Genomic DNA, 27,731 nt, shown 5'->3' with positions numbered 1-27,731 from the left:
TGAGTTGGCCAAAAGGGAAACCAAATGCCCGATTGGTATTGTAATTAGAAAAGCCAAATGGTAGAGCTGATCACACCTGTGTTTGGATGTTAATTCAAAACTAACTAAGACACTTGGAGACAGTTATTGCCTCATTTGCAAATAAATGGTGAAAAAGCCAAATGGCTTGGCTTTTAGCGTTAATTGCGTTCATTTTCATAACATTTGCAGTGTAATTAATTAATCTAATTATCACGTTAAACTGGCAGCCCTAGTTTAAACTGTAAATATTTTGAGAGGTGGTTTTTAGTTGTGGATAGGCATGGGCCAATATTACTGTATATTCTGGCGGTATTATAATCATGAGCAAACCATATTGAAATTTCAGCTCAAAAATTTTATTTTTTGAAATATTTGGTTAAATAAAAAACAGTAGTGATGCACCAAAAGGGATTTTTTGGGGCCGAAACCGAAAATGAGAAATGCTTAGCCGAAAACCGAAACGGCAAAAAAAAAATGATGGCAATTTTTTATTATCATTGCATTTATTATAATTAATTAAAATTATAATATTATTATAAAATAATTAGGCCTATTTAGCACGGGCATTTTTAACAAAACACAATATAAATTGAAATGCGTCCACACCACAGACATCAGAGACATGTTGGCGAATGGTACATTAAACAGCAAACGCGGGGTGAGCAACTGAGCATTTTCTGGCGGTGCAATTGCACTTTATAGTCAATGTACAGTACTTCGCACCGGCGGGCACGGATGCGTGCGGTGCGGATGACGCATTCGTAGGCTACTTTATTATTATAAATCGGCCCATATTCACCACCGTTTAAAAATAAATACATTTCTTCGCACCAGCCAATCGGCTTTGGGAACGGACTGCAAAGTCCCACACGGCGTCCTGTACAGATCTGTATTCACCCCGAGATAGTGGAAAGTGTTTACTTGTTTAAAACTGTTGATAGCAATAGTGCTAACATTAGCTAACGTATTTAGCACGGCCAACAGAATGCAAGTGAAAAAGTGGAAGCGCTCGAGAGGCTCTCATCAAAGGAAAAAAAAGGAAGGCGCTGCAGGAGAAAGAGCGGCTCACCTGTAGCGCAGTACTTGACAGTGTTCTTTTTCGACATATAGTTTACCAAGCGACCCTCTCCTTCTCCGGTGTGCACAATGAAGCTGCCGGTACTCACAAACGCCAGCGAGCAGCAAGGCAGACACTCACTCACTGTTTGGTGTTTAATTCAAACAGACACTTGCTGTAGCGTTTGTTTGTTTTTTGCGTCACCACAACATCCTCTTTCGGCCATATTCTTGAATTTTATTTCGGCCGAATGCAGAAAATGCATATTTTTGCCATTTTCGGCTGAAAGTTTTCGGTGACCGAATATTCGGTGAATCACTAAAAAACAGCATTTATTTTTCCCATTGAACACAATGTATTTTATTTATTTACTACAAAATACATAATATATTATGTTAAGTTTAAATAAATAAATAAATTCTTCTTATATTTTAATTAAATCTTATTAAGTCCTTGGGCTTAACTAGTACCTGCCGCAACCTTTTTTCTTTTCTTACGACACTGCACATTAATCAGAGCAATGTGTTATATTTGTCCTGCCCTCCTCTACTATTCACTAGGGAGGGGGGGGGGGGGGTTATTTGGAGCCAATTAACTTCACAAAGGTAAAGTAAGAGCTTATTACTAGTGGCAGCCACTATTAGTAGGTTATTGAAACCTTGACTTTTTAAAACTATGGTATACTGTCAAACCGGTTAGTGGCCCATGCTTCTTCTTTTTTTTGCGAAAAATTGACACACCCTTCCAAAAAGGGGTTTATAATTACATATTGATGCCGCAAGATGGTGCAAAGCGCTTAAAACGGAGAGGATCATAAAGCATCAACACCATGCATCTAGCATGTACACAGTAACATAAACGAATCATGGAATTATTCAACACAACACCATTCTCATCAAGCTCATCGATACATCACACAAACAAACCAGAACAAGGCAACATTTTTCAGCGAATAACAGAGGATATGTTTGAAAAATAAAAAGTCAAAATGTACGAAATGTAAAGTGCGAGTGTTCACTGCATCCATTCTATTTCCTTGCCTCCTTCTAGACACAACCTGATGCAGATGTCCTGGCAGTACAACCCCAAGATGCGTCCGTCCTTCCAGGAGATCATCGAGATGCTGCGGGACGACCTGCACCCGTCCTACCGCCAGCGCTCCTTCTTCTACAGCGAAGACAACAAGCCGCCCGAGAGCGCCGACGACCTGGACCTGGACGTGGACGTGGACAACATGGAGAGCATCCCCCTCGACCCCTCGTCCTACTCGCAGCGCTGCTGCCCCGAGCGGGACGGGGGCGGGGGCGGGGGAAGTTACGAGGAGCACCACATCCCCTTCGCGCACATGAACGGCGGCAAGAGCAACGGACGCATACTGGCCCTACCGCGACACAGCCCCTCCTAACCGGAACCCCTCCTCGCGCAGAATCTATTTTTTTTTCAATGCATCAACAACACACATCAATCACACACGCTCCACACAACCCTCAATGCATATCTCAGGATTTTTACTTTTGACACACACACACACACACTACAGCGCTTTTTGTACGCAGGACCTCCTGCATCTTACCTCTGTACATACGATATATAAATAGAGAGAGAATTATGAATTTTGCCAAGTTTGTGGATAAAAGCTTCAACTGTGAAACAAGGCTGCTAACAAACAAACAAAAAACTTTTGGATGAAAGCATGTGGTGGGAAAAACGACTTTTACCGTGAACAACCTGAGCCCCCACCCCCCCAAAAAAAAGGTTGAAAAGGGGGTTCCCCACTCCTGTGCTGGAAGGTTTCACTCTCTAGGGGGAAAAAAAGTAGAAGGAAACGAAATATATGGACCCCTGCCATGGCATTGGAGAAACTGGAGCCCCCCCCCCCCAAAAAAAACAAACAAACAACAAATATGTTCCACACTGCCAACTTGAAAGTAAGACGGATGTAAACTACAGTGGCACCTTAAGATACGAGTTACCCAACAGGTGAGTTTTTTTACATACAGGATGTCGTCCGGCGTATTTTTTGCTTTGACTTGAGAGCAAACATTTGAGATACAAGCGCTACGACGTAGCATTGAATCAACTCGGCCCTTCAAAAAAGAGGCTTTTGACGCTGAAGTTTACTGTCAAACCAGAATCGAAATAAATAGAATTACATACATGTTAAAATGAACCACATACGTTTGAGGAAAGTTGCTAAAAAAAACTATGCGGAACACCAAAGTCAGGTTATCAAGTAGCTTCACTGTGACGGTGTTTTAACCCTATGAGCAACACATATTTGAATTCTAACGGTGGTGTTACGTGTGGACAGAAAACGTACCTAATAACTGTTAAATTCTTCATATTCTATTTAATTATGTCATGACTTCAAGTTTTTAATAAAGTACAAGGCAGCGTAGTTTGTAATTAAATCAATGAACGAATTGTAAGGTGCTATTTATTCACATTTGAGACTGGAACGCATTAAAGACATTTTTCATTCATTTCACTGGGGAATTATGATTTGAGATACGAACATGGTCACAGAACGAATTTAACTCGTATCTTAAGGCACCACCGTACATATATGGACCCACGCAGTTTTCTAAGGAACTGGACCCCCCCTAAATGAAAACAAACAACAACCTTGATAAGGGGTTCCCCACTCCCACGTCGAAATGCTTCGTTCTCTGCTTGTGAAAAAAGGAGAAGTAAAAGAAAAGTGACCTTTTACAAACTCTTGAACAAACTCTGGTGAAAGGGGCTGGTTGATGGTGAAGTGTTTTTTTTTTCTCACTGCAGTATTCCAAACAGAAATGGCACACAGGATACAACACACAGGATCACACTTTCCTTTGTCAGGTTTTATTTATTTGTTTCCGTTCCACATTTACAGCTGAAGGATATTTATAAAAAAGAAAACAAAAAAAAGACCTCCTCACGTCGACCAATAGCTGCTTTTTCTTTGAAAGCGGGTGTCCAAAAACAGACGCTATACATACAGTGCATACTGTTTTTTGTTGTTGTTTTTAATATACCGTGTATATATACGGCATATCCATGAAATGATTGATGTTTTTGTATATAGCTCATGTTGTTGCTCGCAGAAAAAAAAAAAAAAATCTTTTTACATGTTACGCTATTATTGCTGTTTTTTTTAATCCACACTTGTGAATTTATGATCAACCAACAGCACTTGGTCTTTCTTTTTTTGGGGCTTGGCAGGCGAAGGAGTGTTTGTTTGTTTTTGTGTGTGTGTGTGTTTTTGCATCATCGTCATCCCTAACGAGATCAAATAAAATGTAAATAATGCAGCAAGGTGCAGGCAGAAGAGCCTCAACCTAAGCTTGATATTTTTGTTTTTCACACGACCCAATCAAATTGTCTTTATCCGAGTAAAAAACATTAATAGGTACACTAAGCCAGCCACAGCAAATATGTTTTAAATCAGGGGTATGCAACCCTGGTTCTCGAGAGATGTCTCCCTGCTCCAAAACAGGTGATTCAAATGATCATCTCATCAGCAAGCTTCGGAGAAGCCCGATGACGATCCTCACCTCTAAAACATGCAGGACTGTGGCTCTCGAGAACCAGGGTTGCCTACCCCTGCTCTAAATATTCAAATGATTATTTTAAAGTGTTCGAAATATGACCCCAAAAATTGGGGGGACGTTTTACAAAAATAATACAATACAAAAATAGCAGAAAATGCAAAAAATATTGGAACAAATACAAAAACAAAAAAAACTTAGTCCTGCTTGAGTCATTTCAGGTAGGCGTAATTATCACATTTTGTCAGTGAGTAGGAATGTATCTTCATAGGTCACTTTGGGAAACGACCTAAGATGGCATGTAGACGTTGTTCAGTCTGTTCTGTGGAACAATAGCACCACCTGCTGGACAACTGTATTACCAGTTTGTAAATTTATTACATGGCCCGTTTCTTTCGTCGTAAGGAAAATAAGTCAAATACTGAAAATGTCCCTTAAAAATATGCGGATAATTATGCAATACATTGGATTTAATATCGTCCCTTGAAATAAAAGGCATGAATATACTAAAACGTATTAAACAATGTCAATATAATGAATACAATTATGCTCAATAATTTGTGGAAAACTTAATGAATGTGGTTACATTTTAAATATTTTTTTCTTTGACTTTATATGTATTTAAAACGAATCATAATAATGTGATGTTAAATGTGCAATTAGAAAATATTAAAAAAGGTTTAAAGTACCACTGATTGTCACACACCCATCCTCTGAAGGAGGTCTTTACACTTTATACTTGAAGTTAGAAGAAATTATACAAATACTGTAGTATAGTACAAATATTAAAGGGACCATTGATTGCACTGAATTTTAATCGGCACATATGTCTCTGTATGATGTCAGCACTAAAATTCACGTTTTGATATTGCTCAGCAGACGGGGCCGTTTTGATTTTGAGATTTGTCATTTATTAATTTCCCCCAAACAAATGGATAAGTTGATTATAAATGCAAGCTAATATTTTCTTGATCAAAAAAGACATAACGGTTTTTGAGTGAAAAATGGGTCATTCTGGCCAGATGGTCCGTTTAGAAGAACAAGACAACAATATTACACTAATAAATACAAAAAAATGTACGTCAGAAATGGAAAAAAAATACAATTAAGTTGAAACAAAACCATACAAATGATGAATAAAAAAATAAAATATATATATATATCAGACAGACAATATACACACAAATATTAAAAAAATATATACTTAAATATTAGAAAAGTCGTTAGTAATGACAATAATAACACTGACAACAAAATAGAAACTGGTAAAATATTGGAAGAAGTAAAAAAGAACATTGATGGAAAAAATTATATTTGGAGTATTCACAAATATTAGAAATATTCGCAAAATATTAGAAAAAGTGCAAACGTAGTTGAAATAAATTAAATGAAAAACGCAAACATTATTATAGGACTACTACTGTGCGCGTTTGTGTGCGTGTGCTTTCTTTTGATCGAAGTAGGGCTGTTGGCTCTTCCGCGGGAGGCTGTTCCTTCTTGCTGACCGCCTCCCTCTTCCCTCCCTCCCCCGAGGAGAGCACTTGTTCCTCCGGACTCATCATCGGCATTCACCGCTGCTGTCATCGTCCAAGTTGAGGAAACGCGACCACATTCAACCTGCCGCCTGGCTGGAAATTAACATTATAAAACCTCCTCCCTCTCTCCTCCTCACAGGTAAGACATTAAACCACTGCCACGGTTTTAGTGCGGATGACGTTATGTTTTTTTGTGAACAAATGTTGAAAGGACGAAGCTAAACTGGCTAACTTGACCAGCTTGCATACTTCAAATGGGTTACAAATGACATTAATGGCTTCTTTCTAGTATTTTAAGTAAAGGAGGCACTTTAAAGTATGACTTAAAGGAGTTTAAGTCACTGTTAATAGCTAACAAGTCAACACAGTAGCAAAAAGGTAGCCGCGTCACCTGCCGACCTCAGTCAGGCTCGGCACCTGTTTGTCTCCTTGGCCGAAACTGTAGACTTAAAGCTGCTGACTTGGTGTATTTTGCTTCCAATTCCCGTATTTGATTATTTACACAGCCTTTATCGTCGACGGTGTGGTGACTGAAGGCAACTTTTGTTGGCTTATTGTAGTACTTGTTTCGTGCCAGTTTCACCTGTCATGTTGCGCGCGGATTGATACTCAGAAAGTGAGAGCAAGAAAAAGTAGTGCGCTAGGCTCTGCATTTTCTGGGACTGGCAACATGTAGTTCAAGTGGCAAAAATACATACATTTAGAAGAAAAAAACTATCACGACCTTAATGCACAAAAATGAGGAAACGACAGAATAGTAAAGGGATTTTTTTTTCATTGATAAAGTTATTAAAATGTCCAAAATTGTTAGGCAAAATTACAAAAGCATATACAGTGTAATAGATTAGACAAAAATTCAAATATGAAAAATACAAAAATGTTGCAAAATGTACATATGACAAAAATATGAGGAATACCACACATTTAGGAAAAATACGATAATAGTGAGAGAACACAAACATTAGAAAAAAATAATTATTAGACAAAATGACAAAATTATTAAAGGGAAAATACAAACATGTATATTTTTAACTTGATAAATATTGTAAAAAGTAAAAAAAAATTGGGCAAAATTACAAAACGCTTTGTGAAAATAAATGGGAAAATACAGTAATATTAGAGGACTAATGTACACAAATATTTTTTTAAATTATGAGAAACAAATATAATTTGGCAAAGTCAGAAATATTAGGGGGAAAGAAAAAAATATATTTTTAAATGTGATAACTCAGAAAAAGCAACAATGATTTTGACAAAATAAGGAAAATAGTGTAAAATAGGAAAATCTATATTTTTAAAGTTGATGATTAAATATCAGATTACCGGTAGGTAAAAAAAAAGGATTTAGCAAAAGCACAAAAATATGTATTAAAAAAAAGTAACAAAATATACAGATATTAGAGAAATAATACACAAATATGGGAAATAAATATACCAAAACAAAACTTTAAACTTCTTTCACATATCCCGAGAGAGAGATCCCACACACCACCAGTGGCACTCGTTCCACACTTTGAGAATCACACACTTGTCCAACACAGTCTATAGCTGCACAGACATAAACTTTAGGATAAAATGTCAAAATCCAGAGGATAGCAACAGGCTTTTGGTGGAACTTGTCTGGACATGTCTGGATGGACAACTGGTTCTCAAAAATGCATAGTGTGCCTCAAGTAGGAATCAAAGAACCTATGTAATTTACATCATTCATAAACACAAAGCTTTATGAAATGTAATAATAGAAATGTAGTTTTATAGAGTTAATATTATTTTCAAGTTATTAGTATATAACCGTTCCAATCAGAGTTTTATGTTGCCAAGTCGATACCAATTATTTACGAGTGAGCTCGGCCAATACCGATTGCGATACCAATCGCATGGATTAGTTTCAGCTGCACATTTTCAGATTTTAGATAATCACTAATGATCTGTTTTATAATCGATTAATCTGTCTCTTATTTTTCAATTAATTTAGATAAAACTACATTCTATCCAACGTCTATCCCTTTATTATACAAAAACAGGAACAGGGCATTATTTTAAATTGACAGTGCAGAAAATGCAACATATTATGATTCAGTTACTGTGCAGTGTTTAAAAAAATAGGGAGGAGACGCTACATTGCAGGCTGATTGATCTGTATTTGGCTGTGGGCTGCTAAATTTGAGCTGCAGGTGATCGTTTTTTTGTTTTGTTTTTGTGATCGGGAATTTTTTGTTTTGTTTTTGTGATCGGGAATGAAAATAATTGATCGACACATGCCAATCACGTACTCGTCCACAGAAATCAGCTGATCACGATTGGTGGCTGTTTGATTGGAGCGCCACTGATAATAAGGTCATTTTATTCAATAAATGTGCATTAACTTAAAAAATTATAATTCTGCTGTTTTTTGCGTATTTGTGTATTTTTCAATAATTTTTTGAGTCTTGTCTAATATTTGCATTCTTTTCTATTTTTTATTTCAAAAAATTATAATTTTGTCCAAAATTTGAGGAATTTATTAATTTTTTTCAGGTAGGTTATTTGTGCTTTGTTTTTTTTATGCTCATGAAACGTGTCAGTGACAGTTGTCATAAAAAGTCTACATAGCTTTGTTCAAATGCCATTTTTTGGGGGTAAAAAACTTTTGCCACCATCAATTGAACCAAAAACCTGTACAACTCAATTGGAACAAAGTAAAATGAATTTACAGAGGCAAAGTAAATAAACCACTGAAATAATGTAATATAATGTGTTTGCACAAGTGTGCACATTCAATTGGGGATTTAGGCAGCTGTGTTCAGAATTAACCAATCACATTCATTTCATATGCATGTTAGATGGGAGCCATCACACACCTGACACTGTTTAAAGTGCCTTGAGGTTATAGGTCAAAACAATGTTGGAAAAAGTATTTCCATGAATTATCTTCCTCGTTTTTTTTTTTTCAAAAACTGCCATTTGAACAGGGACGTGTAGACTTAAAACATGCATTGAATCTTTGTTAGTGAACAGATGGAATTAGAGATATACCGATATGCTTTTTTCAGGGCCGATACCGATACCGATTATCGGTAGTCAGGGAGGATAACCGATATTTGAAGCCGATATACATTTGCAGGGGGAAAAAAAGTTGGTGTAAAAATTTTTAACAATAAAATAGTAATAAAAACTCCAGCACTTGACTGCTTAAATGCCTTCAAGCACATGTTTATTAAACAGCTTTTGTGATTTGCAACATATCAAAGTTTTTTTGTTTGCCATCAGCTTTTGCACCAATTATAATGCCAACTCCCAAATAGCCCGCAAATTAGTGGCTAACTGTTAGCTCGCGGGCTAACCATTCACCCACACGCTAACGTTGGGATAACTCCCAAATAGCCGCTAAAAAACGGCTATTAGGTTAGCCTGCGAGCTAACCGTTAGCTCACGGGCTAACCTAATAGCTGTTAATTTGCGAGCTAGCCGGTTAGCTCGCAGGCTAATAGCCGCTAACATTTAACGTGACAAATAGAAACCGAGAAATGGCTTTTTGTGTTGGGTTGTGCGTAAATTGTGCATGTTTGATTTGTGTGTGTGTTCTGTAGTGTGTAAGTTGATTTGTGTTGAGGATGGCGGCGTGTTTGCCGCGTGCACTGTGCAGCACTGGCAGGCCACCTGGCAGACTCGCTGGTCTAGTTCCTTGTGTTGTGATGTGGGGGAATGACCTGTATTTCACGCTGCCTCCCTTCCACTCAATCTTTTGAGGTGTGGCCCTCCCCTCACAACACATCAGTGGGGGAATGGAAGGTGGCGTGTTACACATGATTTATGTGTTGCTATCGCTATGCCACAAAGGTCATACAAGATCTCATGTATTTTGTTGAGGAACTTTAGTAGCTTTGTGTGGTTATTTTCGCATAAAAAAAATAAAAAAAATTCCACCCAGAAACTATACTGACCTTTTATTTTATTTTTGGGTGAAATCACCTCTTTTTTTTTCTTGCAATATTCAAATGCCATTTATGTCAATTAATGTAGTTTATGTAATGATGGCTTGCTTATATTTTATAATTTTACATTTTTATTTGAGGCATTACTGCTTTTATTGTACTGTCATTTGTTAATCCTAATCTAGGGCTGGACTAACCATCTGGCATAAAGGGCAGATGCCTGGTGGGCCGGCATCGTCCCCAAAGGAAAGTGCTCTTTAGTTATTAATTTATCCCAAGAGACTGCCCCACAATTTAGAAGGACTAGTCCATTCATCTTTTTTCAGTATAGACAGCAAATTGAACGAACCTCAGTCAAAATATTAGTAGCAGAACAATGTCTTGGACAGGTATGGTCAGGAGGAGTTAGGCTGGGCCAGGCTGGTGGGCATAAATCAAAATAGCAGGCCTGATTTCTTTTGTTTTGTGCTAGTCCAGCCCTGTCCTAATCCCTAACCCATATTTTATGAATTTGTTTATTCTGTCTTCACTTTTTAACGTAAAAAAAATTCTTCATTTATTTCATTAATACTTATTTGTGTATGGCTCCACTATGTTTAACTAACTTTATTTATTGTCATTTAATATCTGCTATATTTTTGTCACGGTTCGGCGTGGAGGACCCAAATGCAGGGAGGCAAGAGAACCACGGCTGGGAAGCATGTACTACTAAACATAATTTATTTTACAAAAACACTAACAGGGGTACTGGGTAACTCTAAATAAACAAAACCAACAAAGTTGTGAAAAGACCAAAAATCAAAGTAACAACAAAACACCAGTGGTGACAGCGACAATGATCCAACACAGACAGAGGGGAGACAGGAGACTATATACACACACGCTAACGACACGACAAGACACACCTGGGGCAAGACACAAGTGGCTGAGGGCACTGATTGGTTGACACGAGGAAGGGCAGGATTACACTCAACAAGACCAAGGGAGACACACAACCAAAAACAGAAACCAAACATGACAATTTTAGTTTCTTTCAGTGTGAATTTATTTATTTATTACATTATTATTTTTTACATTGTTTTTTTGAACTCGCGTTGATTTTTGTCAGGGATCAGGATAGCTTGATGCTACCTACAATGCTACCCAAACCGTCAACCCTGCTGAAATTGAGCAATCTTTCATTTGGCTTCCATGTCATGAAGATGTTAGCGGTGGCTTTTATTTTCCTTGTTTTTCCGGCGTGCACTTCAGATGGCTGCCATGTGCTCGTTATTAAGATATGCGCCGCGCCCTCAGCAGGTATGAGCAGATGAAAGCCGACTCCTGATCTGCTGTCATATCTGGGCCGCGACGGCGTTTCCCACAGTGCACTTCCAGTGTTTGCTTCCAGAGCTGGTCCGACCAGAGGTCCTGGCCGGTCTCGCTGATTTTTGCACCGATGCTGTGTTGTTTGGATTTGAACGCTCTTTTCTTGTCTCCCTTTTGCAGGGAGCTGCTGTGTCAACACACTAACACTACTCTAAATCATTCGGCCCCTCTCCTCTGTTGTCCCTCTGGGTTCGGGCGACCGCTTGAGGCAGATGGCCGACTCGCTCTGAGATAACTTTTAACCTCTGAGCCCATTTTAAACCGCACTGCTAAGCAACACAAAGGAAATGACACTGCTACAATGTACAAAGTAGCCAGTTTACAGCTTGTACCAATGTCAATTTACTGTCCCCTCAAAATAACTCAAAATGCAATCATTAATGTCCAAACCGCTGGCAACAAAAGTGAGTACACCTGTTAAGTGTGTTATTCAGATTTTTAGTCGTGTTATAACATCCACATATTATTTCCGATTTACACCGTTCAAATTTCAACTTGCTTCAAAAATTCACGCCATCTTGGGTATTTATTTAACGTCAGTGTTTCCCACAGATTTGAAATCTACTTGGGTGGGTGGACATCGGAGGGAGGGGGTGGGGTTGGGGTCTCAGTCCTGTTACTATGTCTCCTCTAGCCTCACGATCCACAAAGTGACAGCAAACTAACATTACATGCGGTATATCTGGTCGCGACACGTAAAAAAAATTTTTTTTAAATATATTTTTAATAAATTGTCTTGAAAACTGTTTACTTGGGTGGCCCACCCAATTATTAACATGGTATGGGAAACACTGAATTTAAATATCAACTTTTCCCCATTCATTCATGTCCCACTTTCCACGCCCACTTCCATTCATAGAACTTTTCATCATTACCACCTCTGTTATACTGCTCAGTGGCGCACTTGGTAAAATGCATTGTCCACTAACCAGGAGGTCGTGGGTTCAAATCTTCTTCCTTTCGTTCTCAACTCTTCAGCTAGTAAAGCGGAGCTTTGACCGGTAAACAGGAGGCGATGTTTCGAATTCCACCTTCACCAGATTGCAGTTCAACTTTTCTTTTTATTCATTTATCATTCAACTACAAGTTACTATTTAATAATTACTATTAGTAATACGACTATGAATACTACTAGTAGTAGTACTATTACTATTAATTAATAGTTAATGACTGTAATTTTCCTATAATTTATCCTTCAATTTCCTTCATAAGCATTCAACTTAGCATTCATCTATTAGCATTCAGCTTTCAGCATTCCCACGCAATTTCTGCAAAAATTGCGCTTAGTCTAGTTATTGGTAGGATTCTCCATGAAAATGTGGGTGCACAGTCTGGATTTTCATTTCACTCAGCTTTGATTATTCAATTTTAAAAGATTTAAATCGGCTTTTGGGGGGCTCAACATGCCTGAAAACGCACTTATTTTTGCAATGTGTTATCAAACTTTGTGTGGAATTTTTTTTTGTATTTTACATATGTTGATGATGTTGATGATGTAGTTGCACATTATGTTCATGTGTCAGTGTGACTACCACACTTTCTGGCGTCTTGCTGCACTTTGCAATTTCATTCAGTTTTAAATTTCACTTTCACATGACATAAATACAGTAATTTCTGGACTTTCAAATGTACAAGCCGCACCTTTGTATTAGCCGCAGCAGCTTATAGTCCAGAAATTACTGTATAGTAAGATACGGTAGCACTGTTTTCAGTATTTCAAGTTTTCCTTTTGTTTTTGTGCTCAGTGTTCCTGATGGCCTCCCTGGTTTCCTCCCGGTTCCAGGCATGACAGTCACCCCGCCCAAGACAAAGCTCAGCCCGGTTCATCCTCGTACAAGGAGGCTGCGACAAGCTTCAGGTGCGCCAGCGGCAGCAACTCTGGTCAACTGGTTTCTCCTCATACTTGACTCACATTTCACATTACGCACAAACCGCTGAAGAAACAAACACAAGTTCATTTGGTGAAGTGCTAAGCATGGTTATGTGTGGGTAGCCTTTTTTGGGGGAGATCTACAGTACTTTTGGATTTATCAATGTTTCCACTCTAGCCATTTTTCACCCCCCACAAACAGATCCAGCCCAGCACGGATGGAGGAGGTGGATGGCCTGCGAGGGAGGCTCGTCGTGGAGGATGCCATTTCCTTGGCTGAGACCATCAATCTGGAAGGTCAGCTCCTCTTTGGCACTCGGAAGACCAAGTGGCTTTTTTCACAATATCTTTTGACAGGAAAAATTACTTATTGAATACGGAATTATTTTGTTTATGACTCAACAATTTTTTGTTTACCGGTAGTACATTTTGTATTCATTTTTATTATTTAATTTATTCACTATCATTTAATTCAGTTTTTTTAAATTAATTAATTGTAATTAATTTCAGGAAGCTGTCCTCATTTGAATTGAATGTATTTGAGGATGGGTTATTTTTTTTAATTAATTTTATTTTAAAATGTATTCATTCAAATTCACTTACAGTCATTTCTGGACTATAGGCCGCTACTTTTTTCACTTGCAATCGACCCTGCGGCTAATACAAAGTTGTGGCTTATCCATCAGATCACAAGAGGGCGCACTATAAAGGATGCGCAAGAGCATCAGGCAGAGCAAAACAAACCAAGTGAGCCCAAGTACAGTTGGAGAGACAGAACGAGAGCGAGACAATTTGCGCCCTCATTATGGAAAAGAAAGTAGCGGGAACCACCGTTGCGGTAACCTGCGGCTTACATCCGGGTGCGGCGTACAAACTCGAGTATTCCCCAAATTTAGCTAGCGCGGCTTATAATCAGGTGCGCCTTATAGTCCAGACATGACTGTAGTTCATTTAATTTAAATCACTATTTTGGATGTTAAAATCATTTATTGGTTTGAGGATGATTCACCATTTTCATTTATTGTTTACAAAATAAGTAATGATTGTACAAAAAAACAAAGCGCTCTAAATAACTTGAAGTAATACCTTGCAAGGGCACCCACACATTTCAATTCAAGGTTTGCAATGCAGTCCAAAATATAAATCGCTCCTATTTTATTTTACTTGTACATTTATGAATTTATTTTATTTCATTGGAGAACGATTTCTTATTTTTTATGTACTGGTAGTTTTTGCACACAGTATGCCCCCAGTGAGTGACAGTGTGTGTCCTCTAGATAGTCATTACTCTCTGCTGCGAGATGGATTGGAGTGCGACAGTCAGAGCCTGGAAGCCGAGTCCTGGAGCGCGGCGGCCGACCCAGACTACATGAGAACTCTGGACCGAGAGGCCATTAAAAGACAGGATGTCATCTATGGTGCGCCTTCCATCCAATCACTGTACCACCTTACACACATTATAAAATGGATGTGCTGTTTCAGAAGCAGTGACCACAGTGCCATATCCTTTCATCACTTACGATAATTGCAAATGACAAGAAAGTGATTGTCAAATGTTTTCTTAAACTCACATAGCAGGTGATATCAAAGGTTTTGCTTAGTGTTAAGGGTATTTCGGTGCATGCGACACCAGATTCATTCATTTTTGGATTCCTGAATGCAACAAAAAGTTGGAAATAATATGGTTTAATTAATTCACGCTTTATTCTAAATTAGCATTAAGATAATGAGTCTTTTTTTTTTCAGGTTAAGAAATTGTATTTGCGGAAGCAGAAAAAAAGTAATAATACAATAATGGTGTCATTTTTTTATGGACATAAAAAGTTTTATTTTTGCGAGGATACGTTTTGACTATTACGGGAATAAAGTTGTATTTTATTCATTACAAGTCATTTTCTTCAAGAAAAATGCATCTGTTCAAAAAAAAATGTTGCTCTATAATAAAAATTACAAATAATGCAGGGGTCCAGACGGCCTTTAATTGGAGGTATTTTGCTCCTAAAATTTCAGATCTCAAGTAAATTTTCATGTCCAGAAAATTGGCTGATTTATTTATTTATACATTTATTTATTTAACTATTTTTGAATATTTTTTGTTGCAGACAATCTTAGGCGGCACACTTCAGCCCATTTATCAGTAATATAGTGAAAATTTGCCCCCACATTTTTTACTACAAAAAAGGTCCTGAAATGTATTTTATTTTCAATAAAAAACATACTTGCCACTAATATACTCCTTCCTCTGGCATTTTTCAATTAAAAATAATATTTATTGAACTTAAATTTCAAATACTCCTCTTTCATTGGAAATGTATTTATTATTAAATAAAAGTTATTATTTTGTATTTTTGTTGTTGTTGTAATTTTCCAGAGCTGATGCAGACAGAGATGCACCACGTACGCACGTTGAAGATCCTCCGGTACGTCTACATGCATGAGCTACGTCAGTCTCTGGATGACGACAAAGTCGGCACGCTGTTCCCTGGCGTGGATGCACTGCTCACGCTGCACCAGCACTTCCTCGACTGCCTCAAACTGCGCCAAAGCAGTTGCCAAGAAGAGGGCAGTCCCAACGCCTACCAGGTCATGGAACTTGGAGACATAATCATCTCACAGGTAGAACAGACACTGAAGCGGGGGAATGGATTGCTTTTTATCACCTGTGTTTAATTGTTTGATATTTTATGTGAATGAAACCACATCATGTTGATAAAGAAAACTTGTTTCTGAAAAATATATGATGTACTGTACTGACGTTGTCAATTATTATCTTTTTATTTACGGCTATTGATATCTTTTCCTTTGCTGTCGTCAACACGAATAGGGAACAGAGGTTTTGGTCGCTACTGTTCTTGGTCTCAGTTTTTGTAAAGTAAATTTACCTCAAAAATGCGACGTATACTCCAGAGCAAGGTTATTTTAGTTAACGAAAAAAACTGCGGGGGGGGGGGGTTGCTTTTAAAAAAACGAAAACTAACTGAAACTACATTTTATGTTCACAAATCTATCTAAAACTAACTATAATTATAGCAAAAAAGGCCTTAGTTTTAGTATTTGGTAATTGATTTAATGCATGAGCCTCTGCGGATGATTTTAAATGTGATTTGAAGTAGATTTATTTATCTGGAATAAGGACGTTTGAAAGTGTCACACAGAAGTAACGTCATCTAGCAGCAGCCAATAGAAAAGCACCTTTGGATGACGTCGCTCCAAGGCGGCAACCAAATGCAACGCTAGCTAAGAAATTAGTTACTTTTCTCATTTTACCATGGTGCTTATCAAATATTGCGCACAAGCAGAGGTGGCAAATCCAGGTCCAGCAAGTAAAAACCCTTGCCGCAGTTTGACTTTAACCCCAGTTGCTCCCTGGCTAGCTCCCATGGTGCTCATTTACCTACTAGGGAGCTAGCTAGCTAGCTAGCATAAATGGCTAAACCCAAACTGTGGCAGGGTTTTTACTTTCTGGACCTGGATTTGCCACCTCTGATTGTCGCGCCGTTGTAACTACCGTGACTACTTCCGTAAATATGCTTGCTAGCTTCAGGGGCTAAAGCCAAACTATGGCAGTGTTTTTATTTTTAGGTGCTAGCTAGCTCCCTAGCTAGCTCTCATGGTGCTCGTATACCTGCTAGCTAGCATCAATGGCTAAAACCAAAATGAGATTTTTACTTTCTGGACCTGGATTTGCCATCTCTGCACACAGGTAATACACATAAAAAAATAATAATAATAATAATAATAATACTAAAACTAACTGAAACTAACTAAAATTAAGCATTTTTTGAATAACTAAAACTAATAAAAACTAACAGAACCACCCCGAAAACTAATTAAAACTAAATAAATAAATAAATAAATAAATAACTCAAAATGAAATAAAAAATAATTACAATGAAAATTCCAAAACTATAATAACCCTGCTCTGGAGCGACTTATGTCTTTTTTTCTTCCTCTTCATGATGCATGTTTTGAATGATGCAGAGCAATTTAGAGTCCGAAAAAACCAAAATGAATTAATTGGAGATGGAAAATATACCATAGCATTTTATTTAATGTATTTTTTTTAATAATCTTTTGTAATCGTTAACAAATATTTTAATTAAATGAAAAAATACCATGGACAAAGCTTAACTCAAAAGTGGATGTACTTCTTTAGACAGCATAGGATAACTAATAGAGTAAATATAGATGTGGATGCCTAATCTTTTTGTGTGCTTTTTTTCCTGGTAGTTTTCTGGCTCGGTGGGTGAAAAAATGAAGGAGTGGTACAGCCTTTTCTGCAGCCGTCACAGCGAAACTGTCAGCTTGTACAAGGAGCAGCTGCAAAGCAACAAAAAGATTCAAAGCCTCATGAAGGTATGTGAGACGCTAACTCATTGCTGAAACCTGAGAGGCAGCAGTGTTACTTTTCTGACATATCCGGACTGGGAGCCAACAGATGGATCAGTTTACTGCTGAAGATAATGGAAAATAATTGAAAGTTTAATGGGGATATATTATGGAAAATAATCTCTGGAGAACCTACTCATTCATCAAATTTAAAATTAAGGAACCAAGTAAATTGTAAAATGGTTGGGCCATGAGCCAGGGCCATTTTCAAGCGATGACTGGACTACACAGAAGCACTGTCATATCAAAGCCAAAAGCTAAGGCTAGCTGCAGCGTTAGCACAGAATAATGGCAGACTCTTGAGGTGAACAAGGTGCAGGGTTTGATAATAATGATGGGTCGTAGCCACTACACCGCTGTGTCGGGCCACTGTCCTCTTTCAGATGCTGAGAAGAAAGATTTAGAAAATGATTGTGCATTTTTATTTTTTCACTTTAGAATACAGGAAGTACGTACCCGTATGTATTTGACATTGAAACATGTCTGTTTGTAAGAGTTGATCACTACAATTTAATGTATACTGTATGCCTTGCAACAGAAAATTGGTCAGCTGGTCCTGGTGAGAAGGTTGGGCATCCCCGAGTGTTTCCTACTGGTGACACAGCGCATCACAAAGTACCCTGTCCTGATGGAGCGACTCATACAGAACACTGCAGGTATACAATTATTCTAATTATTATTTTCTCATTTGCACTTGCCTGTATATTCTATCCACAAAAACAACCCTCAGTATATGGTGCGCCTTTTAGTGGACACCGACGAGCACGAGTCTCTACTCCAGGGCTTGGCGGCCATCAAGGACACCATTTCCCGAGTGAACGACCACGTCAGGGAGTACGAGAAGGCCACCCGCCTCCGGGATATCTGCGTGCGGCTGGAGCCAAAGTCGGTGGGCCGGCTGAAAGATGGCCAGCTGATCCGTAGGGAGGATCTGATACAGGGTGACCGGATGCTGCTGCACGAAGGCCCGGTCACCTGGAAGTTTTCCTGCAGACAGAAAGGTTCAACCACCTATCTCTATTTCAGTCACATTCTTAATCTTGCCAAAGGGTGTGTACAGATCAGTACTGTACTGCACTTAATGCCTCCAGTTGATTTGTTTGTTTGATAGTATACACATCATTCAGTGTGACAATTCCCCTTTTAGAATGGTCCAAAGTGCAATGGGTCAATTGAAGACTGTAAATAGCCCATAGATGCCAATGTTATTGTGGATTGTCTATACTGTATGTGCCCTGTGAATAAGCCAGGGGTCTACCCCGCTGCTTGCCACACCCTTTTGGTGGCACCATGGATTGGTTAGCACATCTGCCTTAGTGCAGAGGTTGTGGGTTAGAATCAGGGCTCTGGCAGTTTGCAAGTTCTTCCCAGGCCTGCGTGGGTTTTCTCCAGGTACTCCCAATTTCCTCTCATATTTCATAAAGGTTGGTTAATTGAACACTCTAGAATGTCCAGATGCGTGATTGTTAGTGTGAATGGTTGTTCGTCTGTGTGCCTTGCATTTGGCTGGTTACCAGTTCGGGGTGTACCCCGCCTACTGCCTGAAGACAGGTGGGATTGGCTCCGGCACGCCCACCATCCTTAATGAGAATCAGCAGTTCAGAAAATGTATGTATGTATGGATGTCCCCCTTTTGTATTGATGGTGCTAGTGAGAGGCGCTACGAGGAGGAGAAGCACACAAACACACAAGCAAGTGGCCCTACTCTAAGCTTGTACAGCTGAAATACAAATTTAGCACACAATTGCATTAATAAGTCTTATTAGGTGAGGAATACTATAATTGGTCGCACAAACTTTAGTGGAAATCGCTGCCAGACGCCTCCCTGTAAGGCACAACAAGCCTGAGATTTTTGTAAACTTGATAACGCAAGGCTTTTCTTGAATTTCCTTACCCAATTTACTCTTTGAATAGCCTTAATGAAAGGATTAACTTCTTTATTTATGCGGTACGGTAATGGGTAACTGGCGGGTTCATATGTAATGTGCTTTACCAAGCTAATGTAAACTACTGTGACATGTCCTCTACAGTTTCACTAGGCCACACATCAGGGTGCTTTGGTCCAACCGGTCTTGCTACATATTCCAATGTCACTACGTAAATGTCAAAGATTTACTCTCTTGCTTGCTTATTAGACTGTATTACATAAACCCTGGTCTAAGTTGAAAAAGCAGATTTTTATTCGATTTTCCTCAGACATCCACGCTGTGCTGCTGTCAGACGTGCTCCTGCTGTTACAAGACAAAGATCAGAAGCTTGTTTTTGCTGCTGTCGTGAGTGTTGCATAAAAAAAAGAAAAAAGCATCACTGATTAATTGGGCTTCAGAAAACACACACAGACCCGTTGGTTTATCGCACAGGATAATAAACCGCCGGTGATCAGCCTTCAAAACCTGATTCTGAGGGAGGTGGCTCATGAAGACAAGGCCATGTTCCTCATCTGTGCGTACACCTCCACGCCACAAGAGGAGTACGAGATGTATGAGCTACACACCGGCTCCAGGGAGGAGCGCGTCACCTGGATGGGTCGCATACGGGACGCCATAAACCGGTGAGGGTGCTTCTTGTATATATTTGCCCTGCGATTGACCCAGTCTAGGGTGCACTCCTCTTTTTGCAAGTCGGCTGGGATAGCCTACAGCTCACCGCCACGACACAAATGAAGACCAGCTCTGTAGAAGATGGATGGATTACTTCCAATCATTGTTTTGCATGTTGGGCGACAGGCGTTATTATGATTAACTGGTTAGTAGAAGTAGAGCCATCACAATTACTTAAAATGTATATTCCGAGTTATGTTAATTTCAATTCTGCAAGGCGAAGGTTATCAACTTATCATGAATAGCAATAAGCATGAACTTGTGATAGTGATAAGCATTTAATACAGAAACATACGCACACACATGGCGGGAGCTTGACTGTGGGTTATTCCTCGTTGTTAGCGTTATGTCACGTTGTTAGTTGTTTCTATCCTGCAAGTGTGCCGCAGCCTCTCATGTTGCTGTGTCTAATTCTGTTGTGCAAGATGGCGGGCAACATGAATAACTGGCAAGAGGCCATGTACTGGATTTTGTGTGTGCTGTGGCCAAGAATTTTCATATGTGAGCCGCCTCGTAATCACAAACATACAATAATTGTTTTTGTTTCCTGTAACAGAGCGTGGATAATGATGAGCCACATGCTGTTTCACTATGAGATCTGATGACATGGAGCGCATAATTAATTTGACGAGTTGTACTGATTTTGATAAATTTGGAAGAGGTGGCGTCTTATTTTGTCACATAACACCATTTGATTTGAGCTATGAATCCTCAAATAGTGTCCTTGACTTATATACGATGTGATGAACATGCCACTGTTGTAGAAATAAAGGCCTCCCCTACATACAAATGTTAATTGAAACATTTACCAGGGTGCTACCTTCAATTTCGTAAACAAATAGAACTATTGGAGGAAATGTGCTGGATTTTTGATGTTGCTACTCTTAAAATGGTTGAATTGTTTTCAAAATGCTGGCTAACAGATGAATATATTGTTGCGGCCCAGTTACTCGGAGGAGGACAAACACTTCCAGGAGCTGATGAGCAGACTGCAAGAATATCACGGTAAGAGTCAAGACGTTTTGTGTGTTTCCATACTATTTAATAATTCCGTTTATTTTTAAATTTTATGGATAGAGCGTTTGAAGGTGAGGGACGAGCACATCAAGCTGTGCCTGTCTGAGAAGCTGCACATTTTCAGCGCCATGTACCAAGACATGACTGGCCAAGAGAGCCCCCCAAGAGGGCTTTTGCTGCGCGGAGACCCCACTGATCTTCAGCAGGGGGAGACGCTGCTCAAAGGAGCCATCAATGAAGGTAACAGCAAATTCCAAACTTGTATGTGATCTAATGGGGTTCAGTTTTTGTTGTTTGACTTCTTTCTACAGTGGAAAGTCTTCAAAGCCTACTCTTCCGTACAACAAAAGACCCCAGTAACATCCAGGGGATCGATCATGTGATACAGTGGCGGTCACACAGGAGGGCCGAGGCCTCGGGGCCGGGCAACACAAACCCATCTGCAAACACCCTGAAAAGTAAGTTATGTTGGACATTGTGGTGGTTTTGTAAAAACAAAAACACCCCCCACTAAATATTAGGCCATAGAAGCTAATGGAGAGTTCTTGAGATTCCACTGCGTTGAATTCTTATTCTTATTATCCTATGCGACAAGATGACCTTCATTATGTTAATCAGATCACACGTCTTCCGACGGAGATGTACCTGATGGGCTCGGCAGCGTTGAGGCTGACAACGTTCAGCTCCAGGAGACCACGTACCACTCGGAGATTCATGAGCAGTCGGTGAGTGACATGAAGGTATACCTTAGGCCCGCCTACTGCCGCATCATCCGAAACCTTCTTTTTGCTGTCTCGTAAAGGCCAACAGCAACACATGGAGGCCTTTATGGACTTCACCTGCCGGCGACTTCCAAGCTGAGGTGACACTTTTTTTTTTAATTCACATATTCATACAGCTACAGGCTGTTGTGACTTTGCGTTTTGATGTTACAAACAGTGCACAATGAACTAGATTGCGCTGTCATAAACCGTAACTACTGTCAAAAAGAATTGTTACTGCACTATGGTGTCCATTGCTTAAAGGGGATGTCAACATTAAACATTTCTTGACAATAATATGTTATATGTGACCTCACTAGTCTAAACATGGCATTCTGATAGTTATGCAGCAAAATCCAGCCTGTTTTATCCATCTCAGGGGTCGGCCATTTTGCCACTCGCTGTCGACTGAAGATGACATCACAGTTGCTCAGGGCTCAGGCAACCACCAAACACAGCTCACCTGTTTTCTGAAGCTGAGCTGTGATTGGTTGTTGCCTGAGACCTGAGCAACTATGATGTCATTTTTACTCGACAGCAAGTGGCAAAATGGCCGCCTACTGCTATTGAACAAAACAACTAGATTTAGCTTTTTATCTCGTATTCCTCTCACGCGATATTTACCGGAATACCGTATCTAGACTAGTGGGGATGCATAGAACATATTATTGTCAATTGTGTTGCCTTCCCCTTTAAAGGGTCATAGCTACTGCGTCATATTTGTTAGCCAGTCTGCTGTGTTTTGTCATTTGTGTTAGCATTAAGCTAGCGGACATTTGTAAGTTATGAGGTTTGGTTAAATACACAATGTGTAATTCTCTGCTTTAATATCAGTTTTACATTAAACTTGAAAGAGGAACAGTTGAAATTTTTATTTTTTTTTGTGCTTGCTGTCACTATCTAGCTCTTGTAACTAACATTTTTGCTCTCAACTAAAGACAAAAAAATGGGCTGCGCGACAGCTCAGCTCTCGAAAAACTCAAAAGTTGGCTGACTTGTATTTTGATGTCGTTCACATGACCATCATTTCCTCTGCAGGTGTGTGACCGTGTCATACTGCTAGCTCAGAGGCTGTATACATTACAAGTAAGTTGTGAGCTGCTTTCTCACCACCACGGCACAAATCATGCGTGTGAATATGATGATTTTTAAACTCTCGCCTACGCAGGCCACCGTGGCCCAGCAAGACAGTCAAATCGAGCTCCAGCATATCCTGCGGTCACACGGGGGCAGACCGTCGCGGCCCTCCAGCAGCGCCTTGCTGGAACAGGAGAAGCAGCGCAATCTGGAGAAGCACAAGGAGGACCTGGCTCACTTGCACAAGCTGCAGGCGCAGCACCGCGAGGCGCAGCACCGCTGGGAGAAGGGGCGAGAGCGCCAGAGCGTCTACATGGAGACGCAGGAGGCCCAGCTGAGGCTGCGGGAGGACGAGTGCGTCCGGCGCGAAGCAAAACTGGCCGAGGAGAAGGTCGAGTATGAGCGACAGTGGGAGAACTACCAGCAGGGGCTGGAGCGCCTCAGGGAGACCACCAAAGCTGTGGAGAGGGAAAAAGAAAGCCTGTATCAGGAGAAAGAACGTCTGGAGGACAAGTTAAAGAAGTACATGGAGGCTGTGAGTGCGGGGAACGCCAACTGTGATGACTCTGTGAGTTGAACGCTTGCACTTAACCCTGTTTTCAAAATCAATATAATAGCAGGTATAATTGAGGAAGGGGGGGGGGGGGGCAGGTATTTATTTTTAACTCATTCACTGCCATTGACGGCAATAAACGTCAAAAATTCATTTGAACTATTTCTATTAGTTTAGCATTTTTTCCCACTTTAACTTAGAATTTTTTTTTATTGTACATTTAGAACAGATATGAAATTAGTGATTAATCGAACTAGTGAAGTCATGTGATTAATTACAATTATAAAAAAAAATCGCCTCTTGCCCCTAATTTTTTATAATCTTTTTTCTTTAATGAATTTATGGCAATGAATGAGTTAACATTTATTTAACCAGGAAAAATACAAATCAAAATCTCTTTTGGACAAGACGGACGGCAATTACATACATGTTGCGAATGATCTGCGGGGCACGTTTCTTCCCCAGTACATCAACCTTTCCAGCTGCCAGTCATTCAGGGGCAGCGTTGCCAACGGCGGCAGCCCGTGTCCACAAATCCTGCTGGCCAGCGCCCGCAACACCAACAAGGAGACGCCGCCGAAAGTCCCGCCGCGCAAGGAGAGCATGAGCGTCCATGCGGCGGCCAAGCCCGAGCTGCCCGTGCACCTGGTCAGCACCACCAACCAGGTACACAAGGCGACCGGCGTGGTGCAGCAGATCCCCACCAAGCTGGCCACCCTCTGCAAGGGCAAGGACAGGGGCTTCCGTTTGAAGGCGTCGCACCAGAGGGCCCACAGTGCAGGTAATCATCATCATCATCATCATCATCATCATCATCATCTACAGTCCATCTGTTCATCCGTCAGTCTACCTACATGTTTGTGCTCGCAGCCTCCATCGACGTGAGCCAGGTTGTGCCCATCAGAGTGACGGGTAAGGAAGGAGGGAGTCTGAGGGCCGTCTCCCAGCCAGGTACAAACAATATAAGATGGTTTGCAACACAGGTGCGGGTTCAAAATGGATCATTCTTGTTTTAAGAATCCATCCCATTTTTATCACGTCCCGGTGTGTCAAACTCGAGGCCATTTACTCACATTCACAACTATGGACAATTTAGAGAAATGATGGATGGATGAATTTAGCATCAGCGCTACCAGATGAATGACAAAAATGCCATTTTGAATAAGGACAAAATTTGTTCATACTGTGTCTGTTTTTTAAGTCTTTTAATGCCACACCTTATGAGAAAAAAAAAACAGCCACAGTGCCAGCCGATTTCGAGCATTTTAACTCGTCTTTCAAGGCAAACAAAACAATGATGAAATGAAAGATTGCGTTCCATTCTTTCATTAGAAAGGAAAAAAAAGTACCGGTATGTTTCTACCTTATTCCGTTCTTTAGTAATCACTATTTGAAAATAGGTAATTTGAGTGACATTGAGCGAAAATTGAAAAGATAAGGCGAAAACAAGCTTTTTGTAAAAAGATGCACAACAGTGACACACTAATATTTTTGGTTTAGGGATGCTCTGTGAATTAGATTTAATGTGACTAAGGCTTTGATCCTTCGCGTCACCCTTGAAAACGTTCTATTTCCTAAGATCCTCCCATGTTTCGCTGCAATTGCGTACACCGGCAGAACATTGAAAAGAGATACAATGCTGCCATCGGCTGGCCATAGTTAGTGGCTGTTTTGTGATTTTTATACCCATTCACAAAAAGACGTTGCACTGCCCATTGAGTAAAAAAACATAGTAAACGTCAATTAACGTTTCGTTTGGATTTTAGTAAACATCAGTAAACGTTTTTGGCGGTAAAAAAGTTAATAAAACCAATGTACAGAACAATAGGGGTGTGAATTGCCTAGTACCTGGCGATTCAATTCGTATCACGATTCATAGGTCACGATTCGATTCTATACCGATTAATCCCGATAAGAATCAATAAATAGATTATTGCGATTATTATTATTTATTTATTTATTTGAAATTTAGAAAATACTAATCATTAAACTTGTACATGTACACTTGTAAGAATTTTTATTTATTTATCTGAAAATGCAGGCTTATACCTGAGCCACTGCATTTAACAAACAGGTTGCAGTCTGTTTCATGTTTGAACAGCACTGAAATAAAATATTAAGACTTAATGTTCCATGAATATAACATTCTTCCATGCTTAATGTGTGAATCCTAACCCTAAGTAAGACGTTTTGTTGAATATTCCCATTAAAAAAATTGATGATCAAAAATCGATTCGGCCGCATATCGAATCGATTCGAGAATTACACGCTCTAATATCGCGATATATTGCCGAATCGATTTTTTCTAACACCCCTACAGAACAATAATCTTAAAATCAGAGGTGGGCAAAACCGTTGTTACATTGGCCCGTCATTAACGGATGCCCACCCTTTCGGCGCGTGCTTTATGATGCCAAACCTCGAAAAAAATACACGGACTGACCAGCTGAAGCAGGTTAACGCCTATCGATCCGGGTCAGTACAGACAGTCCATCTCAGTCCGTATATTATTTTGAGGCGGAAGCACTCGCCAAAAGGTGGGCATCCGTCAATGACTGCCGTGCCAATGTAACAACGTTTTTTCCCATCTCCGCTGCAAATGTTTATACTGCAAGATCCACTCTTCAACAAGAAAGGGTTTGAAGTAAACTAAACTTATTTTGTGCATGTTTTCACCTAAATCAACTCACTTAAAAACCTTAAAAGGTAGGGTCCGAAGAAGGATTTCTGTTGCAGTTTGTAAACACAACATTCCTTATTGTCTTTCCTCCCATCGGGCTCAACTATGACAGCAACTCAGCCGGTCACACGCTTAATGCGTGAGACTTGAGAGCCCTTATGACATCATTTTTAAAAATATATAAGGGGCACCTGCAGGCAATGTGGCTGTTTCTGCATGATAAGCGTTTCAGTGTAATCCAGCCATTGTTTGAAAGTGTCTCTGGATCTTCCCCCAGTTGAGCTCTCATTTATTCACTTCACTTTAATGATGCATTTTACATACGTAGATGGCTCGACTGGACATGCCAGCAGCGTGAAAACGTCGCAGTCCTTCATGCACGTCCGAAGCGGCGCGGTGGAGGCCCCACCCCCGGTCCCGCCTCCTTTCCCCAAGGAAATACTGGAGAAGCCCAAAGAGAAGGTGATATTCCTTTAATTCCGTTCATTCTGGACCAAGGAATGGAAAGACTTTGTATCCACTTTGAGGTACTGAACACAAATGTTTTTATCAAAACATTTTTGCGTGAGATGGGGGGGGGGGGGTGTAGGAGGAAAAAGCAGGAGCCATTTTGCACAGTGGAGAAAATATGTTTCCATGTTATTGATGTTCTTACATTGCCAAAGACTTTTTTTCTTTCGAAAATTTTATTTTTGATTGAAAATGAATGCTATGCTTTAGTGATCTGTTTAATTTAATGGCGCGTGGAAGCTACTGCAAAAGAGAGTTCAGAACAAAGCACCTCTTTTGAATAAAAAATAAATAAATGCTGCAATATTGACATTTTTGCCCTAGCTAATTGTTACAGTTTTATTGGTATTTATGGTTTTTATGATATAGTTAGTTTAATTTTATTATATAGATTTTTTATGTTCGATGCTTCTTTTTTTTAAACAAAAAAACCCTGATATTTAATTTCTATTTGAAAAAACATCAAATAAAGAAATCAGACATTTTTGTTGGGGGGTTTTCTCGAGAAATCAATTTTTGTTGTGTGTGTGTTTCTCTTTACAAAAAATTATTTTAAAAATGTTATTGATTTGGTTGGATATAGTTTATATAATTAATATAAAATAATTTAGCTGTTTTTATTCTTCTAAAATACGAGAATACATTTCAAGTCACAAAATGTGATATATATATAATTTTTTTAATTCTACAAAAAGATTAGGGGATTGTTTTATTACTTTTTTCTCAAATCTGAATTTCTAGTGAGCTCCACCCCTTACATTAATTGCATGTATTTGAAGTGTAGCTCCTAGCCGGGGGGGATGGGGGGGTTGTATGTTGAAATTTATTTTGTATAAACTATTAAATTTT

At 39.5% G+C, this 27,731-nt stretch overlaps 2 protein-coding genes across 2 annotated transcripts in view; both read left to right on the top strand.

Annotated features, from left to right (window-relative positions):
- The window catches only part of insra (insulin receptor a), a 63,925-nt gene extending 59,528 nt beyond the window's left edge, over positions 1-4,397 (top strand). Inside the window, exon 21 of the mRNA XM_086074887.1 lies at positions 2,129-4,397. Within this exon, the coding sequence (XP_085931013.1) occupies positions 2,129-2,483 (355 nt within the window). The 3' untranslated portion in view covers positions 2,484-4,397. The remainder of the gene's footprint in view (positions 1-2,128) is intronic.
- Positions 4,398-6,100: 1,703 nt separating this feature from the next.
- arhgef18a (rho/rac guanine nucleotide exchange factor (GEF) 18a) lies at positions 6,101-27,205 on the top strand. The gene is made up of 20 exons (XM_086076484.1): positions 6,101-6,282; positions 13,171-13,283; positions 13,498-13,592; positions 14,573-14,713; positions 15,667-15,911; positions 17,526-17,651; positions 18,223-18,340; positions 18,434-18,685; positions 19,881-19,957; positions 20,045-20,235; positions 21,231-21,289; positions 21,362-21,541; positions 21,613-21,759; positions 21,920-22,026; positions 22,104-22,163; positions 23,101-23,148; positions 23,231-23,707; positions 24,158-24,473; positions 24,563-24,643; positions 26,701-27,205. The coding sequence occupies exons 3-20, from the start codon at positions 13,514-13,516 to the stop codon at positions 26,847-26,849; spliced, it is 2,853 nt and encodes a 950-aa protein (XP_085932610.1). The 5' UTR covers positions 6,101-6,282; positions 13,171-13,283; positions 13,498-13,513; the 3' UTR covers positions 26,850-27,205.
- The last annotated feature ends 526 nt before the right edge of the window (positions 27,206-27,731 follow it).

This window comes from Leptonotus elevatus, chromosome 1 (genome assembly GCF_054856555.1).
Source record: "Leptonotus elevatus isolate MCC_2025b chromosome 1, RoL_Lele_1.0, whole genome shotgun sequence".
Lineage (NCBI taxonomy): Eukaryota > Metazoa > Chordata > Actinopteri > Syngnathiformes > Syngnathidae > Leptonotus > Leptonotus elevatus.
Note: the sequence above shows the minus strand (reverse complement) of the source record. Positions and strands in the feature narration are given on the sequence as shown.

Coding starts and splice junctions, on each gene's coding strand:
- arhgef18a (XM_086076484.1), top strand. CDS start 13,514: ATGGAGGAGGTGGATGGCCTGCGAGGGAGGCTCGTCGTGGAGGATGCC. Junction 13,593..14,572: donor TGAGACCATCAATCTGGAAG/GTCAGCTCCTCT, acceptor TGTGTCCTCTAG/ATAGTCATTACTCTCTGCTG. Junction 24,644..26,700: donor GAGGGCCGTCTCCCAGCCAG/GTACAAACAATA, acceptor TTACATACGTAG/ATGGCTCGACTGGACATGCC.